This window comes from Cetorhinus maximus, chromosome 6 (assembly GCF_964194155.1).
Source record: "Cetorhinus maximus chromosome 6, sCetMax3.hap1.1, whole genome shotgun sequence".
In the NCBI taxonomy this organism is placed as follows: Eukaryota; Metazoa; Chordata; class Chondrichthyes; order Lamniformes; family Cetorhinidae; genus Cetorhinus; species Cetorhinus maximus.
In genome coordinates this window covers 157858211-157879087 of record NC_135884.1, presented here as the reverse complement: position 1 = coordinate 157879087, position 20877 = coordinate 157858211, and the positions used below count along the sequence as shown (strand labels likewise).

The 20877-nt window shown below is 44.2% G+C and overlaps 1 protein-coding gene across 3 annotated transcripts in view; it reads right to left on the bottom strand.

The window, feature by feature from the left end:
• The window catches only part of fbxo31 (F-box protein 31), a 45407-nt gene that overhangs the window by 6254 nt on the left and 18276 nt on the right, over nt 1-20877 (bottom strand). For 2 of the 3 annotated variants that reach the window (XM_078544731.1, XM_078544734.1), the window contains 4 exons: nt 9339-9509; nt 8718-8792; nt 1317-1426; nt 631-784 (listed from right to left, as the gene is read on the bottom strand). In XM_078544731.1, coding sequence (XP_078400857.1) covers nt 631-784; nt 1317-1426; nt 8718-8792; nt 9339-9509 — 510 coding nt within the window. Of the gene's footprint in view, nt 1-630; nt 785-1316; nt 1427-8717; nt 8796-9338; nt 9510-20877 lie in introns of all 3 variants that reach the window. The other variant, XM_078544733.1, reaches the window with a different exon arrangement.

Here is a 20877-nt window from a genome sequence, read left to right as displayed (position 1 = left end):
CATGGGATTGGCAGTGAGCACAGACACCATGGGACCGGCAGTGAGCACAGACACCATGGGACCGGCAGTGAGCACAGACACCATGGGACCGGCAGTGAGCACAGACACCATGGGACCGGCAGTGAGCACAGACACCATGGGATTGGCAGTGAGCACAGACACCATGGGACCGGCAGTGAGCACAGACACCATGGGATTGGCAGTGAGCACAGACACCATGGGATTGGCAGTGAGCACAGACATCATGGGACCGGCAGTGAGCACAGACATCATGGGACCGGCAGTGAGCACAGACACCATGGGACCGGCAGTGAGCACAGACATCATGGGACCGGCAGTGAGCACAGACACCAGGGGATTGGCAGTGAGCACAGACACCATGGGACCGGCAGTGAGCACAGACACCAGGGGATTGGCAGTGAGCACAGACACCATGGGATTGGCAGTGAGCACAGACACCAGGGGACCGGCAGTGAGCACAGGGAACTAGCAGCAAACATGGGTATCACAGGACTGGCAAAGGGTGTCACGGGACTGGCAATAGGCACACAGCATTGGCAGCAAGCGCTGCAGGACTATTTTCACAGATCTGAGGCATATCCAGTATCTCAGGAATGAATGGTCACTTACAGTGATTTTTGTGACTTTGATATGGGTTCCATGGAAGCTCAGCATAACTATCTCCAGCCCGTGGCTCCCATATGTTCCTTTAAAGAGGCCAGGGGGTATCAGATCCTCTGGACTGGATGGTGGTAAGTAGATCCTACGATATGTCAGACAGTTACTGAAACACAAACACAAGGTATTAGGACACCTCGCCCTCCTGTCGAGAGGTCAAAATCACCTTCTCCAATTCCTGATCATCCCTGGGCCACAACATCACCAGATCAACTCCACCAGAGGACCCTAACATCAACAGCAGCCCAGACCCCACCTACCGCACTCAGTGTGGTGCCCTGACCACATGCTAACTGATCCCTTAACTGCAGGGGAAAACCCTGTCAAAGTCATTCAATTTAAAGCCAGTGGACCCAAGCACTACATGCCACTATCAGCCTTGCCCAACACTCCCAATTAGGACTACCACAAAGCAGCTCCCCAAACCCCTCTCTGAACACAATGGAGCGAAAGCAGACAAATTTTGAGAATAAGAATCTCAGGCCCTTCCTCTATCCCCAGCAGCCCGGGCACATTCCCTCCCCAGCACCCTGAAACCCACGCTCTATACACCACCACCCCCATGCCCCAGGCTCTGCTCCCAAACAACAGGAGTCCCAATTACTGAAGGTTCAAACTGTTGGTTGACAGTCACTCACTCGTACTGACTGGTATAGATAAACTTCATAAGGATTAGCTCCTGCATGTGCTCATGGAAAATATCCTCCAGCGTTCGACCCCATTCTTCCGCCAGCCATGTCCGGAACTCCTGTTTTCCAAACACAATTTAACCAAAGAAAGTCAGTGCTGCAAAGGAGCTCATCGCTCGAACCAACCCAAACCATTGTTCCAAAACTCCCTAGATTGGGAGAAGATCCCATTGGAGTAGAAGATAGCAAATGTAACTCCATTATTCAAAAAGGGGGACAGAAAGCGGGAAACAACAAGCCACTTAGCTTAACATCTGTCGTAGGGAAAATGTTAGAAGCCAGTATTAAAGAAGGGCATTTGGATAAGCTCAAGGTCATCAGGCAGAGCCAACATGGTTTTGTGAAAGGGAAATTGTGTTTAACCAATTTACTGGAGTTCTTTGAGGAAGTAACATGTGCTGTGGATAAAGGGGAACCGGTGGATGTACTGTACTTAGATTTCCAGAAGGCATTTGATAAAGTGCCACATAGAAACATAGAAACTAGGAGCAGGAGGAGGCCATTCGGTCCTTCGAGCCTGCTCCACCAATCATTATGATCATGGCTGATCATCCAACTCAATAGCCTGCTCCCACTTTCTCCCCATATCCTTTGATCCCTTTCACCCCAAGAGCTATATCTAACTCCTTCCTGAAAACATTGAAAGTAGTTGGGGCCAAAAAATTGTGTGGTAGCGAATTCCACAGGCTCACCGCTCTCTGGGTGAAGAAATTTCTCATCCCAGTCCTAAATGGTCTACTCCATATCCTCAGACTGTGACCCCTGGTTCTGGACTCCCCCACCATCGGGAACACCCTTTCTGCATCTACCATGTCTAGTCCTGTTAGAATTTTATAGGTTTCTATGAGATCCCCCCTCATTCTTCTGAACTCCAGCGAATATAATCCTAACCGACTCAATCTCTCCTCATATGTCAGTCCCGCCATCCCAGGAATCAGTCTGGTAAACCTTCACTGCACTCTCTCTATAGCAAGAACATCCTTCCTCAGATAAGGAGACCAAACCTGCACACAATATTCCAGGTGTGGTCTCACCAAGGCCCTGTACAATTGCAGCAAGACATCCCTGTTCCTGTAATCGAATCCTCTGGCTATGAAGGCCAACATACCATTTGCTTTCTTTACCACCTGCATGCTTACCTTCAGCGACTCGTGTACAAGGACACCCAGATCTCATTGCACATTCCCCTCGCTCAATTTATAGCCATTCAAATAATAATGTGCCTTCCTGTTTTTGCTACCAAAGTGGATAACCTCACATTTATCCACATTATACTGCATCTGCCATGCATTTGCGCACTCACTCAGCTTGTCCAAATCACATCAAAGGTTATTGCGGAAAATAAAAGCTCATGGTGTAGGGGGTAACATATTGGTATGGACAGAAGACTGGCTGGCTAACAGAAAGCAGAGAATAGGCATAAATGAGTATTTTTCAGGTTGACAAGATGTAATGAGTGGTGTGCCACAGGGATCAGTGCTGGGACCTCAACTGTTTACAATTTATATAGATGACTTGGGTGACAGGATTGAAGAGATGTTTGCCAGATTTGCTGATGGCACAAAGATAGGTAGGAAAGTAAGTTGTGAAGAGGGCATGTGGAGGCTACAAACAGACATAGGTTAAGTGAGTGGGCAAAGATCTGGCAGATGGAGTTTAATGTAGGAAAATGTGAAATTGCCCATTTTGGCTGGAAGAATAAAAGAAAAGCATATTATCTAAATGGTGAGAGATCGAAGAGCTCTGAGGTGCAGAGGGATCTGGGTGTCCTCGTGCATGAATCACAAAAGGCTGGTCTGCAAGTACAGCAAGTAAGTAGGAAAGCTAATAGAATGTTATCGTTTATTGCGAGGGAGATTGAAAATAAAAGTAGGGAGGTTATGCTTCAGTTGTACAGGGTATTGATGAGACCACATCTGGAGTGCTGTGTACAGTATTCATCACCTTATTTAAGGAAGGATGTAAATGCGTTGGAAGCAGTTCAGAGAAGGTTTACCAGACTAATACCCGGAATGGGCAGGTTGTCTTATGAGGAAAGTTGGACCAGTTAGGCTTGTATCCACTGGAGTTTAGAAGAGTAAGAAGTGACTTGATTGAAACATATAAGATCCTGAGGGGTCTTGACAGGGTCGATGTGGAGAGGGTGTTTCCTCTTGTGGGAGAATCTAGAACTAGGCGTCACTGTTTAAAAATATGGGGTCGTCCATTTAAGACAGAGATTAGGCAAAATATTTTCACTCAGAGGGTCGTGAGTCTTTGGAACTAACTCTGCTTCTACCACCTTTTCAGGAAGAGAGTCTTTGAATATTTTTAAGGCAGGAGTGGACAGATTCTTGGTAAACAAGGGGTGATTGGAGGTAGGTGGGATGCAGGTTTCAGGTTGCTATCAGATCAGCTATGATCTTATTAAATGGCGGTGCAGACTCGAGGGGCTAAATCGCCTACTCAGAATCTCGGAATTTTAACGGCACGCAAGGAGGCCATTCGGCCCATCATGTCTGCATCAGCTCTCCAAATGAGCGTTATGACCTAGTGCCATTCTCCTGCCTTTTACCCGTACCCTTGCACATTAGTTAAATAATCATCTAATGTCCTCTTGAATGCCTCGATTGAACCTGCCTCCACCACATTCCCGGCAGTGCATTCCAAACCCGAACCACTCGCTGTGTGAAAAAGTTTTTTCTCACATCACATTTGCTTCTTTTGCAATTCACTTTAAATCTGTGCCCTCTCGTTCTTGATTCTTTTACGAGTGGGAATAGCTTCTTCTTATCTACTCTGTCCAGCCCCCTCATGATTTGTACTCTATGCCCCTATTAATAAAGCCCAGGATACTATATACTTTATTAATTGCTCTCTCCACCTGTCCTGCCACCTTCAATGATCTATGCACATATACACCCAGGTCTTTCTGCTCCTGTACCCCCTTCAAAATTTCACCCCTTATTTTATATTGTATGTCCATGTTCCTCCTACCAAAATGCATCACCTTACACTTCACTGTATTGAACTTTATCTACCACCTATCTGCCCACTCCACCAACTTGTCCATGTCCTCTTGAAGTTCCACACCATCCTCCTCGCAGTTCACAACACTCCCAAGCCTCGTATCATCCGCAAACTTGGCACTTGTCCTCTGCATGCCAAGGTCTAGATCATTAATACATATCAGGGAAAGCAAGGGTCCCAGTACCGACCCCTGGGGAACTCCACTACTCCTACTCCTTGTTCGTATGTTCCTATGTTACCAAGGGCACAAACAACCAAACCCATCTTAAGTGCTTTTCCAGGGTTTGGTGGCTATGGGTCAATTGACAGGTCAATGCTCAATGAGCACAGAAGCTGCTGTGGACCACTGGCAGCAAATCCCTATTAACACCACCTCTGGGAAAACAGGAGCAGCTGAAACAACTGGTCTCAGTCAAGCGACAAACATTTCAAACTGGAAATAGAAAGAGCAAATACTGGAACTACACAGTAACCCTACCAACAGGGGAAGAGAAAGGACAGGTGAATATGATGGGAATGTGGAATTCCAAACACAAGAAGATTAGCCATGATCTTATGGAATGGCAGAGCAGGTTCGAGGGGCCGAATGGTCTAATCCTGTTCCTATTTCTTATGTTGGTATCAGTCAGAACAAGAAACCACAAGAATGGTGGCAGGCAGGGTGGGAGGTGGTTCTAAACAGAAAGCATTGAGTATTTTGCTTTTATTTAAGCATTGAATATTGCCGGAAAAAAGAACCGTGCTGTCAAAGTTTTTTGTCTTGCACTCATCAGGACAGATGCAAGAATACCAAATTTCAAAGGGAGCAACAATATGTACTGCATGAGGAAAAGGCACTAATGTCCTTTAGTGAAGGCCCCAAATCAATGTGGCTGTCTCGTCACTGCCCTCTGAAGTGGCATCTCAAGCCACTCAGTGGTGTCAAAACACGACAGAAAAGTCAAATAATAAAAACAGGAAAAACCAACTGGTGTCAACCTTAGAATCGGATACGAAAAAGGCAAATCCAGCTCTGTCGACCCTGTAAAATCCTCCTCACTAATATAGGGGAAGCTGTGCCAAAATTGGGAGAGCTGTCCCACAGTTGAGTCAAGCAACAGTCTGATATCATTACAGTCACAGAATCATTCATTTCTTTGACTCAATGCCCCAGACTCCTCCATCACCATCCTTGGGTACGCCCTGTCCCACCAACAGGACAAACTCCCCTGTGGTGCTGGCACAGTGGGATTGTCAGGAGGGAATAAGCCTGGGAGCACACATCGACTCCGGATCTCACAAAGTCTCATAGCATCAGATCAAACGTGTGCAAGGAAATCACCTGCTGATGACCAACTACTACCATCCCACAACTCAATATTCTTCCATGTTGAGCGCCACTTGGAAGAGGCACTGACTCAAGTGAATCCAGGGCAGAATTTTTCTGATGGCAAGGTTTCCCACCCACCACCGAAAGATTTGGCAGAAGGGCTGCCCCACAGCCATTTGACATTCCATGGAGGGTTAATTGGCTGGAGGCGAGACTTCCACACCTCACTTGGCATTAAGATTTTTAAAAATTATTTCACGGGATGTGGGCGTCGCTGGCAAGATCAACATTTGTTGACCATCCTTAATTGCCCTTGCGAAGGTGGTGGTGAGATGCCTACTTGAACTGGTGCAGTCCATGTGACGCAAGTGTTGTTAGGGAGTTACGAGCATAAGGGTTAGGAGGAGGCCACTCGGCCCCTTGAGCCTGCTTCGCCTTTCAATAAGATCATAGCTGATCTGATTGTAACCTCAACCCCACATTCCTGCCCACCCCCAGTAACCTTTCACTTCCTTCCTTATCAAGAATCTATCTAGCTCTGCCTTAAAAATAGTCAAAGGCTCTGCTTCCACCGCCTTTTCGGGAAGAGAGTTCCAAAGGCTCATGACCATGAGAAAAAAATTCTTATCTGTCTTAAATGAGCGCCCTCTTATTTTTAAACAATGATCCCTAGTTCTAGATTCTCCCTCAAGAGGAAACATTCTCTCCACATCCACCCTGTCAAGACCCTTCAGATCTTAAAGGTTTCAATGAAGTCGCCTCTCACTCTTCCAAACTCCACTGGATACAAGCCCAGTCTGTCCAAATTTTCTTCCTAAGATAACCTGCCCAATACTGTATTAGTCTAGTAACCTTCACTGAACTGCTTCCAACACACTTACATCCTTCCTGAAATAAGGAGAGTGTGCTGTACACAGTGCTCCAGATGTGGTCTCACCAGTGCCCTGTAGAACGGAATCATAATCTCCCTAGTTATGTATTCGATTCCCCCTCGCGATAAATGATAACATTCTATTAGTTTTCCTAATTACTTGCTGTACCTGCATACTAGTCTTTTGTGGATACTCAATCCTCAATCTCAGAGCTCTGCAATCTCTCACCATTTAGATAATATGCTTTTTTTATTCTTCCTGCCAAAATGGACAATTTCACATTCGCCCACATTATTCTCCATTTTCCAGATCTTTGCGCAGGAGTTTGACCCAGCGATAACGAAGGAATGGCGATACAGTGCAAACTCAGGATGAGTGTGTGACTTGAAGGGGGAACTTGTAGGTGGTGATGTTTCCAGTCATCTGCTGCCCTTCTCCTTCTAAGCAGGAGAGGTCTTGGGTTTGGAAGGTGCTGTTGAAGGAGCCTGAGTGAGTTGCTGCAGTACGCTTTGTAGGTGGTACACACTGCTGTCATTGTGCAGCGGTGGTGGAGGAAGTGAATGTTTGTGGATGGGGTGCCAATCAAGCGGGCTGCTTTATACTGGATGGTGTCAAGCTTCTTGAGTGTTGTTGAAGCTGCACTCATCCAGGCAAGTGAAAAGTATTCCATCACACTCCTGACTTGTGCCTTGTAGATTGTGGGCAGGCTTTGGAGAGACAGGAGGTGAGTTACTCACCCCAGAATTCCCAGCCTCTGACTTCTCTTGTAGCCGTAGTATTTATATGGCTGATCCAGTTCTGTTTCTGGTCAATGGTAGCTGATAGTGGGGGACTCAGCAATGGTGATGCCATTGAATGTCATGGGGAGATGGTTAGATTCTCTCTTGTTGGAGATGGTCATTGTCTGGCACTTGTGTGGCGCAAATGTTAATTGTCAATTAACAGGATATTGTCCAGGTATTGCTGCATATGGACACAGACTGCTTCAGTATAAGAGGAGTTGTGAATGGCACTGAACTTTAGGCAAAAGAACCAAAGGATCTGAAATGCACTGCCTGTGGGGTAGAGGCTGATTCAATAAAAGCCTTCAACAGGGAATTGGATAACTAGCTGAAAGGAAAAAAATGATAAGGCCACAGTGAAAGGGGCAGGGGAGCGTGACTAGCCAAGTTGCTCTTGCAGAGAGCTGGCACAGACACAATGGGCCAAATGGTCTCTGTCTGTGATGTAACCATTCTTTGATTCTATGTTAAATGCTGGCCTTGCCAGCGATATCTGCAACCCACGAATGAATTTTAAAAATGGTACTGCGGCTCTGTGGGTGACTCTTTTCCTTCAGAGGGTTGAGTTTTCAAGAACCACTGCAGAATCTTGAGGAGAAAAATCTAGGCTGACACTCCAGTGCAGCGCTGAGGGAGTGCTGCGCTGTTGGAAGAGCCATCTTTCAGGAGAGATACTAAAGCAAAGCCCAGGCTGCTCTCAAGTCAATGTAAAAGTTTCCAAGGCACTATTTAAAAGAGGAGCAGGAATGTTTTCCCTGGTGTCCTGGCCAACACACATCCCTCAAACAACATTACAAAAAGCAGATTACCTGGTCAGTATCATATTGCTTCTTTTGACAGTTTGCTGTGTGTAAATTGGCTGCCCTGTTTCCTATATTATAATAGAATATGCACTTCAAAAAATAAAGTATTCCATTGGCTGTGAAGCACTTTGGGGTGTCCTGAGGTTGTAATAGTCATTATATCAATGCAAGATTTTCTTTTTCTTCCCCATAAAAGGACTTGGATCGGGTACTGAATAGCAAACTCAGGACCAAGGTTAGAGCATGTAGAGTCCGAGGGCAAATAGCAAAGGGGTAGCAAGCTGGCTTCAAAACAAAAAACAGAATGGAGGTTGAAGATAGTTTGCATCCATACAATGTAAATCAGAATCATTCAAAGACAGGCTGGTGTAACTTTCCTGTTAGCAGTAACTAGAGTAATCCAGCATGGGGTGGGACATCAGTAATAATTTACAAATTCCAGAATGTTGGGACATAAGAAGCAACTGAGTATCACTTTACATAAAGTTCTTCACCTCAACAGAATATCAGCCCCTCACTGTCACAACAGGGGATCTGCACCCCTCAGGATGTCAAACCCTCACCTCACCACTTACCTCCTGCCTCCCTCCTGCCATCCGGTGGAAATCAGTCTGATTGCATTTGGTTGAAAACTCATCCTTCTTCACAATCTGCAAAGAAAAAAAACTCTGCTGGATACAGGATTCTGCAGCTAAAAACACCAAATGTGTTCACAATGGTTCAGTTCAACAATAATTCACCTGTGGCAGTAAATTGCAAAACAGCAGCCCAAATAAAACAGAAAAGGAATCAGTGTCAAGATTCAAGAGGCACAGGCGATGTCCCTCAAATCTCCTTTTACTGTGCATGGCCCATTTGTTGCACTGCACTGTCCCTTTATGGTGCTTCTAAATAAAACTCCTCACATCAACAGACATTCTGCCCCGACAGGGTATCTGCCCCACATTCCCGACATGGTACCACCGCACATGCACACACCTTAAAGGGACCGCTTCTTGCGCACAGTCCACTTGTCCCCCTGCATGGTAAGTTTTAGACTGCTGCGTGGAACACGGGACCTGGAGGGACTGGCAGAGAAGCAATGGCCTCAGCGAAATTAAAAAGTCTGAAAGGGGCAGTTCTTGTGCACTCTATCCTTTGGGGCATGCTTTTTATTTCTTGAAAAGGCGAATGGACAAACAAGTATTTCCTGTTACCTGTAGTATATCACCCTTGTGAGACCCCTTGTGACCATACATGCATTCCACTTCCGCTTTATTCTTTTCCCACAGGTGAATCCGGAACAAAGGTTTACAGCGCATGGCATCGTTGACTCTGGGATCGTGAGGGGGCAGGTACATCCAACCAATAATAAACAATCCGTCTACCTACGAATCAACAACACAAACACCACTGAATATCCCATCATATCACCATTGTGGAAAACAACACAAGCACAAAAGGCCTCGAGACACTCACTGAAGATGCTCAATCACACTGCAACACACTCAATACATACTGACAGCTAAATCAGCAATGTATCACGACAATAAATTTATACATGATAAAACATCCCAAAGCGCTTCACCAAGCCCACATAAGGTGATATTATGGCAGGTGACCAGAAGTTTAGGAGGGAATTCTAGAGCCGAGACCAAGGTAACTGAAGGCACAGCCACCAATGGCACAGCGATTAAAATCAGGGATGCTCAAGAGTCAGAATTGCAGGACGATAGAGATCTAAGGGTTGTGGGGCTAAAGGATGTTACACAGAGAGGGAGGAATGAGGCCACGGAGATATTTGAAAGCAAGAATGAGAATTTTTAAATCCAGATGTTGTCAGACCAGGAGCCAATATAGATCAGCAAGCACAGAAGTGATAGGTGAACAGAAGTTGGTGAGAGTCAGGATGTGGAAAACAGAGTTTTGGATGAATTCAAGTTTAGGGAAGGTAGAAGATTGGAGGCCAGCCAGGAGAGCAGTGAATTAGTCAAGTCTAGAGGTAACAAAGACATGGATGAGGGTTTCATCCATGAAACAGGGGCAGAGTCAGACAATGTCACAGAGATGAGCGTAGACAGTCTTAATAATGGCACAGAAGCTCACCCCGAGGTCAAATACTGTAAGCCATCACTTGTGGTTGTTGTTGTGTTCCTTAAAATCACAACTTTAAGTGATTCCTATGCAAGTCTATGATTCAATGTTAAAGCCAGAGCTCAGTTCCTTTGGGTATGTCTCTCCTGGAAAAACAGATATACAAGTTGAAATAACGACATATGCAGCACTGCGCATTCCTAACTGAAATAACTTGTAAAATAAATTACTAAATATAAAAGAAATACTTAGTAAATTCAAATTAGATAACACTCACCAGTCCCTCTTCTTCTCTCTCAGTCCCTCGGTTCCAGGGATGACTTCTTCCACTCTGGTTCAATGGATTCGGAGAAGTTCAATGCTCGATCCGTTTGGAGGGACAGTTAGAGGAGTTGTTTGGGGGTTTTTGTGCTCTCTCCACCATCTTGGCTTTGCCTCTACATGCTCCTGAAGTCTCTGTGTTCAGTGCCTTCCCAAATGAACCATCTCCCAATTTGGTCCACCACCATGAGTCGGTGGAGATGTTTGACCTCTTCAAGGATGCTTTGAGAACGTCCCTGAAACATTTCAGTGGAGGTGACCTTGAGTGATTAGCGCCTCAATGCTGGGCATGTTGGCTTGGGAGAGGCCAATGGTTCTCTCACCAGGTTTGAAATGGCCTCATTGCTTCAGCTACTGCAGAGTCGAACAAGGCCAGATTTGGAGCTCCAAAATTAATCAGAAGATTGCAGAGTCAGGCTCCTGCAGGGTAGCACTGCACTTTTTCACCCAAACAAGTCCTGAGACAAGGAAATCAATTTTACCTGTATACAGCAACAAATGCCTCCCTCTCAGACTTTAAAATTGCCTCTCTGCCTCACCCAAAGTAAAGATCCACAGCAGGCATACCTGGGGCTCCAAAACACAAATCAGCTTGCAGAGTGAAGAAATGGGCCTTTTCTGCATAGAAATCAGCAGCCTGGGCTTCAACTTCTTCCTTACAAAAAAATGCTGTTTGTTTTGGTATTCTTATAAAAGTTTGTTTCAAGAGTTTTTGAAAAAAAAAATCAGGATTCTTTTGAGTGCAATTAAATTCCTCTTCTCGCACCAGATTCAAAATGGTGCTGACACCAAACCAGCGCAAAACAGCGACAAGAAACAGCATGAAACTACACATAACAATGACACAAAATGACTTAAAATCAAAACTGAAGACTAAAATCTGGAATACCAGCTCTAAAAACTGTACCATTTTAAATGGAAACAACTTGAAACGGAGCAGCTTAAAGCGAGGGCTTGCTGTATAACATCAAGGCTGTCCAACAGGTTCAAGGTTTTTGCAGCCTGTAGGGGCAAAGGGTGGAGAGCTGCAGGTTGGATGTGCAAACTGACCATGGTATCGTGGTACAGGAAGTCATTCAAGCGGTCCGAGTTAATAGGAATGCAGTGGTAATATGGGACGGTATAGTCAGGGGGATGGACACTGTTCTCTGCAGCCGAGAACAAGAGCCCAGAAGGCTGTGTTGCCTGATTGATGCCAGGGTTCGGGACATTTGTTCTGGGCTGGAGAGGAACTTTCAGTAGGAGGAGGAGGATCCAGTTGTCGTGGTCCACATAGTCACCAACAACATAGGTAGGAGGAGGAAAGAGATTCTGCTTAGAGAGTATGAGCAGCAAGGAGCTAAATTAAAAAGCAGAACTGGATTATTATCTGAGCCAGGAGCAAATTGGGTAAGTAAGATTAGAGCATTGAATGAACGGCTCAAAGACTGGTGTGGGAGAAATAGGTTTTGATTCTTGGGGCACTGACACCAGTAGTGGGAGCTGTACTGTTGGGATGATCTTCACCTGAACCATGCTGGGACCAGTGTTCTGGCAAGTTTGATAACTAAGGTGGTAGATAGTGCTTTAAACTAAATAGTGGGGCAAGGGGTCATGTGAGAGAGATGTGATATATTAAAGAGAGAGGAGAAGGCAAGAGAGCAAGGTAGCACTAAGGGAAATGGTAATTGTCGTATAAGGGTTTGGCATGTATAGGGTTAAAGTGGGACTGGGTGCAGTACAACCCACACAGTGATGTAAGTGAACAGATGACCCGCACCTAGGGGTCAGTCTAGTGTTGGAGAGAGCCATGTGCACAAGCAGGCTGCAGACAGCTGCTAACTGGAACCCTTCGCTGTATGTATGAGAACTATGTACATAGTTAATAAACACATACAGTTAACCTACTTAAGATAAGAAGGCTTCATTAAGACCTACTGAATGGCACCGAACACCCTCTGCACATGGAAAAACCCAAAATCTTGCCAAAAAAAATGCAAAGAAAAACTGAAATCTTGCAAGACAAAGAAAATTTGAAGGAATGTTCTGACCTGAAGAAAAGCTCGAGAAGCAGATGAGGAAAGGAAAATTGCCAGGGAAAAGCTCCAAAGAAAGGCTTAGAAGCTGAAGGCAGAAATTTAAAATTCCTCACTGCAGAAGACTTGGAAGTCCAGCTTCAATTCCCAGAGTGTGGAGGCAGATGACCTAGCAGGAGTAAGCTGGTTTTAAATTCCATGATATAGCAAGTCGTGAGGAACGTTTAAATAGTTTGGTGGTCAGAAATTGCTTTTTAAAAACTCCGTTGGAAAAACCAGATTTGAGTCAGTGCCCGAACACATGGCCATAGTCGGTTAAACAGAAAGAAACAGGCCCTTTGGCCCATCTTTTCAATGCTGGCCATCAAAGACCTATCCATTCTAATCCCATTTTCCAGCTCTTGGCCCATAGCCCTGTATGCTTTGGCGTTTCAGGTGCTCATCTAAATACTTCTTAAATGTTGTGAGGGTTCCTGCCTCTAACACCCCCTCAGGCAGTGTATTCCAGATTCCAACCACTCTCTGGGTGAAAAGATTTTTCATCAAATCCCCTCTAAACCACCTGCCTCTTTCCTTAAATCTATGCCCCCTGGTTATTGACACCTCCACGAAGGGGAAAGTTTCTTCCTATCTACCCTATCTATGCCCCTCATAATTTTGTATACCTCTATCAGGTCCCCCCTCAGCCTTCTCTGCTCTAAGGAAAACAACCCTAGCTTATCCAATCTCTCTTCATAGCTGAACACTCCAGCCCAGGCAACATCCTGGTGAATCTCCTCTGCACCCTCATCCTTCCTATAGTGTGGCGACCAGAATTGCACACAGTACTCCAGCTGTGGCAGAACTAACATTTTATACAGCTCCAGCATAACCTCCCTGCTCTTATATTCTATGCCTCAGCTAATAAAGGCAAGTACCCCTTATGCCTCCTTAACTACCTTATCTACCTGTGCTGCTGCCTTCAGGGATCTATGGATATGTACACCAAGGTCCCTCTGATCCTCTGTACTTCCTAGGGTCCTACCATTCATTGTGTATTCCGTTGCCTTGTTAGTCCTCCCAAAATGCATCACCTCACACTTGTCAGGATTAAATTCCATTTGCCACTGCTCTGCCCATCTATATCATCCTGTAATCTAAGGCTTTCCTCCTCACTACTTACCACACCACCAATTTGTGAACTTACTGATCATACCTCCTACATTCATGTCTAAAACATTAATGTACACTACAAACAGCAAGGGTCCCTGCGGTACACCACTCGTCACAGGCTTCCAATCGCAAAAACAACCTTCGACCATCACCCTTTGCCTCCCACCGCTAAGCCAATTTTGGATCCAATTTGCCAAATTATCCTGGATCCCATGGGCTTTTACCTTCTTGACCATTCTCCCATGTGGGACCTTGTCAAAAGCCTTATTGTAAACTACATCAACAGCATCACCCTCATCTACACAACTAGTCATCTCCTCGAAAAATTCAATCAAATTTGCTAGGCATGATCTCCCCCTGACAAAGCCATGCTGACTATCCCTGTTTAATCCCTGCCTCTCCAAATGGAGATTAATCCTGTCCATCAGAATTTTTTCCAATAGTTTCCCTACCTGATGTTAGACTCACTGGCCTGTAATCAACTGGTTTGTCCCTACTACCCTTCTTGAGTAATGGTACCACATTCGCTGTCCACCAGTCCTCTGGCACCTCTCCTGTGGCCGAAGAGGATTTGAAAATTAGTGTCAGAGCCCCCTGCAATCTCCTCCCTTGTCTCACATAGGTGTCTGAGCTCACTCTGAAAAGGGAAAAAAAATTAATTCGGAAGAACTGCGGCTAAAGAATCAGCTTTAAAGTTCAGCAAAGGCCAGGGTTCCACACTTTCTCGACCCTAAAGGGAGAAGTCTGCAACTTGCCGATCCAAGCAGCCACTGCTTAAATTTTTTTCAAGGCTGAGTGCAAATCGCATTACAGTTGAATCCCACCAAAACCAGCAAGCACGGGTAAACACTGTCTTGAAATGATCAGTAGCACCATCTTGAATTTCAGCAACTGCTTAAAGCTGAACTTACGCTTTAAAAATTTTTAACCGTGGATTAAAAATCCAACTTTCAAGATCAGTTTGGATTCATCCAAGGGCCAAACTTAACATAAAATTGGACTTCCTGGAGAAGAGAATTTCTGATCTGATGTACTCCGGTAGTTTAAGTAGAAAGTCAGAAAAGGTCCAGATTAATACATTTTTATACTGGTTTGGTGAACTTGCTGAAGTAACTCTAACGCAGTGCACTGATGAATCCTCAACCAGCTTCGACAAAATATTAAAAGCCTTTGATGAATATTTTAATCTTCAAGTTGAGGAGTGTAGAGAGTTTAAAAAGAGGCACAGAAAACCCCTTGCAAAGTGCCAAAATGGAAAAAGACAATGCTCGAGTACACCAAACGTGGGCAGCAGAGAGACATAGAACTTGCCGGAGTGACAAAACTATCTTTTCAGAAATCCCAACGCATTACCTGAACTGCAACAGGAGGTGACAATACAAAGCGAGTAGCTGGCGGTGAATGAAAGAAAGCTTTCTGATGAAACCCAAAATAAACAAAGGAAAATGAAATAAGATTGGAAAATGTTTACATCAGAACAGAATTGGAAGATTTGAAACTCAAGATTCAAGCTGACTATACACCCTTGAAAACGCATGAGATGCTAAAGTCGCTAATGAACCAAACTGTTCAAGACCTGAACAAACAAAATTTTGAGGTTTCACAGAGGTACAAGAGGAGACTGTAGAGTTGCAGAAAATGGTTGGACATTTGGAAGGGAACTTGGAAAAATATTACACTTCCAAGGAGATGTATGAAGAGGTGAAAGTCAAGAACCCAGAATGGCAAGAGAAAGTAGAAGTTCTCAAAAAAGCATGAGAAGTCTCAAAATCAATTAGCAGAAGCACAATTACAGAATGCGAGCTTAAACGATGGCACAGGGGAATTATACTCTGCCAAGGAAAAACTGATCAGTTAGAGTGTCAACTTTCACGTACGAAAGATGCGTTTGATAAGGATAAACAAGAACTAGTGAGAACACTGGAATGTCTCTCACAGGAAGAACAACACCTGGAAGAGGATTTAAATGCTTAAATGATTGACTTGCAGTAAGAAATTCAACAAAAATGGACCTCCAATTAAAACTTGACAATCTCCAAGCATCAGAAGTCTCCAGTAAGCATCGTGTAAAATGCCGGGGACATGAAAAGGAATTGCTGATGAATTAGAACAGTTGCTTGAAAACAGTGTTAACAACCAAAACTGATGAAATTCGGTCCAATCTGAACAACATGAAAGGTGAGATATGCAGTATAGAAGAGCAAATCTAGAACTTAAAAGCAGAAAAGGTGAATTCGATGGACAGCTCAAAGATCTAACGAATGAACTGAAAGAGTCTAAGGAGCAGTCAGTAACCATGGAAGAAGGGTTCCAAAAAGAATTGAACATCCTGGTTAAAGTTGTTAAACTTAGACAGGAGTTCCACAGATAACTCAAACAAAAACAACTCAACTTACCACAGTTGTTGCTGAACTGAAAAGGTTCTTAAGCTCAAAAACAACTGGAAAAGAAGAAAGTCATCAAAAATTTGGATAAAATTGTGAAACAAGTGGAACAAAGATTCCATTGTTGAAACATACGAGCCACACATTGAAAGAAGAGAAAAAATGCTATGGGGACAAGCACAGCGTTCATCCACCTTGGAAAAAATGGGATAAACCCGACACCTACCTATTACTACCACAGCCGAATCGACAGAGTGGTTCAATACTAAGGAATAGAAAAAGAGGATGAAAAGATACCCAGATGCCAGAACAACCTACAAATCAACAGAGTTTACCTGCAACGACAGAGCCTACCACTCCTCTGACAGTAGTACGAACAAGATATGAAAAGGTTATAAGGCGTCCAGACCACCTGAACCTATAAACTCAGAGACATGGAGGGATGGAGTATAAATAACAATGTAAATACATGGGGTAAACTAGAATAACTTGAAATATACTGGATAAATATTTTGGGGAAGGTATAAGGGCCTGGCACATACAGGGTCAATATGACACCGAGTGCAGGACCACCCACTCATTGATGTAAGAGAACACATGACCTACACCGAGGGGTCAGTCGAGTGTTGGACAGAGCCGTGTGCACAGGCAAGCATGGGGACAGCTTCTTGCTTGAACCCTTCACTGTATATATGTACATAGTTCTCATAGTTAATAAATACATAGTTGACCTGCTTAAGACTACAAAAACTTCATTAAAGCCTAATAAACAGTATCCAACTCCCTGCAATAGTAATCAGAGTTTGGCAGGAAGGGACAGTGTGTATAAGCTTTAGAGTGTACCAGCAGATAAGGCTAGAGGTTACAAAAATAATAAAAAGACAGAATTAAAGGCACTCCATCTGAATGCACACAGCATTTGCAACAAGGTAGATGAATTGACAGCAGAAATAGAAGTACACAAATATGGCCTAATTGCTATTATGGAAACGTGGCTGCATAGGAGCAGAAGTAGGCTATTCAACCCATCGAGTCTGCTCTGCCATTCAATGAGATCTGGCTGATCTGATAATCCTCAACTCCACTTTCCTGCCTTTTCCTCATAACCCTTGATTCCCTCACTGATTAAAAATCTGTCAATCTCAGCCTTGAATATACTTAACGACTCAGCCTCTACAGCCCTCTGTGGTAAAGAATTCCTCAGATTAACTAACCTCAGAAGAAATTCCTCCTCATCTCTGTTTTAAATGGGTGACCCCTTACTTTGCGACTATGCCCTCTGGTCCTAGACACTCCCACAAGGGGAAGCAACCTCTCAGCATCTACCCTGTCAAGCACCCCCCTAAGAATCTTATATGTTTCAACAAGGTCATCTCTCATTCTTCTAAACTCCAATGAGTACAGGCCCAATCTACTCAACCTCTCCTCATAAGAAAATCCCTCCATACCCGGGATCAACCTAGTGAACCTTCTCTGGACTGCCTCCAGTGCCAGTATATCTTTCCTTAGATAAGGGGACCAAAACTGTTCACAGTATTCTAGGTATGGTCTATTTGTCTTGTATAGTTTTAGCAAGACTTCCCTACTTTTATACTCCATTCCCTTTGAAATAAAGGCCAACATTTTACTTGCCTTCCCTCTAACCTGCTGAACTTGTATGTTAGCTTTTTGTGATTCATGCACAAGGGCCCCCAAATCCCTCTGTGCTGCAGCTTTCTTCAGTCTTTCTCCATTTAAATAATATTCAGCTCCTCTATTCTTCCTGCCAAAGTGCATAACCTCACATCTTCCCACATTATATTCCATCTGCCAAGTTTTTGCCCACTCACTTAACCTGTCTATATCCCTCTGTAGACTGTGTTATCCTCGCCGCTTGCCTTCCCACCTATTTTTGTGACATCCACAAACTTGGCGATAGTACATTCACTTTGCTTATCCAAGTCATTAATATATATTGTAAATAATTGTGGCCCCAGCACTGATCCCTGTGGTACTCCACTAGTTACAGGTTGCCATCCTGAAAACGCCTCCCTTATCCCAACTCTGTCTTCTATTAGTAAGTTAGTTCTTCTATCAGTTAGCCAATCTTCTATCCATGTTAATATGCTACCCCCAACACTATGGGCTCTTATCTTATTAAGTAGCCTTAAGTGCAGTACCTTATCGAACACCTTTTGGAAATTCAAATATATTACATCTACTGGTTCCCCCTTCATCTATCCTGCCTGTTACTTCCCCAAAGAATTCTAATAAATTTGTCAGTCATGATTTCCCCTTCATGAAGCCATGCTGACTCTGCTTGATTAGATTATGCGTTTCTAAATGCTCTGCTATTATATCCTTAATAATGGACTCTAACATTTTCCCAATGACAGATGTTAAGCTAACTGGCCTATAGTTACCTGTTTTTTGTCTCCCTCCCTTTTTGAATGAGGGTGTTACATTGGGACTTTTCCAGAATCTAAGGATTCTTGGAAGATTACTACCAGTGCATCCACTAACTCTGCAGCTACTTCCTTTAATATCCTAGGATGCAGCCCGTCAGGTCCAGGGGACTTATCGACCTTTAGCTCCATTAGTTTCCCTAGTACTTTTTCTCTAATGATAGTTATTCTATTTATTTCATAATCATAGAGCCATAGAGGTCTACAGTACAGAAAAAGGCCCTTCGGCCAATCAAGTCTGCGCCGGTCAAACAAGTACCTAACTATTCTAATCCCATTTTCCAGCACTAGGCCCATAGCCTTGTATGCCATGGCATCGCAAGTGCACATCCAAATACTTCTTAAATGTTATGAGGGTTTCTGCCTCTACCACCCTTTCAGGCAGTGAGTTCCAGATTCCCACCACCCTCTGGGTGAAAAAATTCTTCATCAGATCCCCTCTAAACCTCCTGCCCCTTACCTTAAATCTATGCCCCCTGGTTCTTGATCCCTCCACCAAGGGGAAAAGTTCCTTTCTGTCTCTCTGCCTCTCATAATTTTATACTCCTCAATCATGTCCCCCCTCAATCTCCTCTGCTCCAAGGAACATAGCCGCAGTCTATCCAATCTCTCCTCATAACTAAAACTCTCCAGCCCAGGCAACATCCTGGTAAATCTCCTCTGCACTCTCTATGGTGCAATCACATCCTTCCTATAATGTGGATTCCAGAACTGCACGCAATACTCTAGCTGTGACCTAACCAGCATTTTATACAGTTCCAGCATAATCTCCCTGGCCTTGTATTCTATGCATCAGCTAATAAAGGCAAGTATCCCATATGCCTTCTAAACCACCTTATCTACCTGTCCCTCTACCTAAAGGGACCGGTGGACATGCACACCAAGGTCCCTCTGATCCTCGGTACTTCCCAGGGTCCTAACATTCATTGCGTATTCCCGTGCCTTGTTTGTCCTGCCTAAGCGCATCACCTCACACTTATATGGATTAAATTCCATTTGCCACTGATCAGCCCATCTGACCAGCCCATCAATATCCTTCTGTAATCTAAGGCTATCCTCCTCACTATTTACCATCCCACCAATTTTTGGGTCATCCGCGAACTTACTGATCAACCCTCCTACATTCAAGTCTAAATCGTTTATATATACCACAAACAGCAAGGGACCCAACACCGATCCCTGTGGAACCCCACTGGACACAAGCATCCAGTCACAAAAACACCCCTCAACCATCACCCTCTGCTTCTTGCCACTCAGCCAATTCTGGATCCAATTTGCCAAATTGCCTTGGATCCCATGGGCTCTTACCTTCCTTATCAGTCTCCCATGCGGGACCTTATCAAAAGCCTTGCTGAAGTCCAAGTAGACTACATCAAATGCATTGCCCTCATCTACACACCTGGTCACCTCTTCAAAAATTTCAATCAAATTGGTCAGACATGACCTCCCCTTAACAAAACTATGCTGACTGTCCTTGATTAATCCCTGCCTCTCCAAGTGTGGATTAATTCTGTCCCTCAGAATTGCTTCCAATAGTTTCCCCACCACTGAGGTTAGACTGACTGGCCTGTAGTTCCCCGATTTATCCCTTCCTCCCTTCTTGAATAACGGTACCACATTGGCTGTCCTCCAGTCCTCTGGCACCTCTCCTATGACCAGAGAGGTATTGAAAATTATTGCCAGTACCCCTGCTATCTCCTCCCTTGCCTCACTCAACAGCCTGGGATACATTTCATCTGGGCCTGGAGATTTATCTATTTTTTAAGCCTGCCAGACCACTTAGAACCTCCTCGCTTTCTATGCTAATTTCTTTAATTATATCATAGTCCTTCTGCCAGATTTCCATAACCATGCTGTCCCTCTCACTTGTGAACACTGACACAAAGTATTCATTTAGAACCCTACCTACGTCTTCCGGCTCCACACACAAATTACCACTATGGTCCTTAATGGGCCCCACTCTTTCCCTAGTTATCCTCTTACTCTTAATGTACTTGTAAAATAGCTTTGGATTTTCCTTTATTTCACTCCCTCCCGCTTTGCCCCTTGATTTAGTATTTCTGGAATGCTATTAGTGTCTTCTACCGTGAAGACTGATGCAAGACTGATTATTATTTCCCCAGCCTCATTCTCTAAGGGGCCTATGTTCACTTTGGCCTCTCTCTTCCTTTTTATATATTTAAAGAAGCTTTTACTGTCTGTTTTTATATTACTTGCTAGTTTACCCTCAAAGTTTATTTTCTCCCTTTTAATTTTTTTTTGGTCATCTTTTGCTGGTTTATAGAATTTAGCTAATCCTCTGGTTTACCACTAATCTTTGCCACATTGTATGTTTTTTCTTTCCAA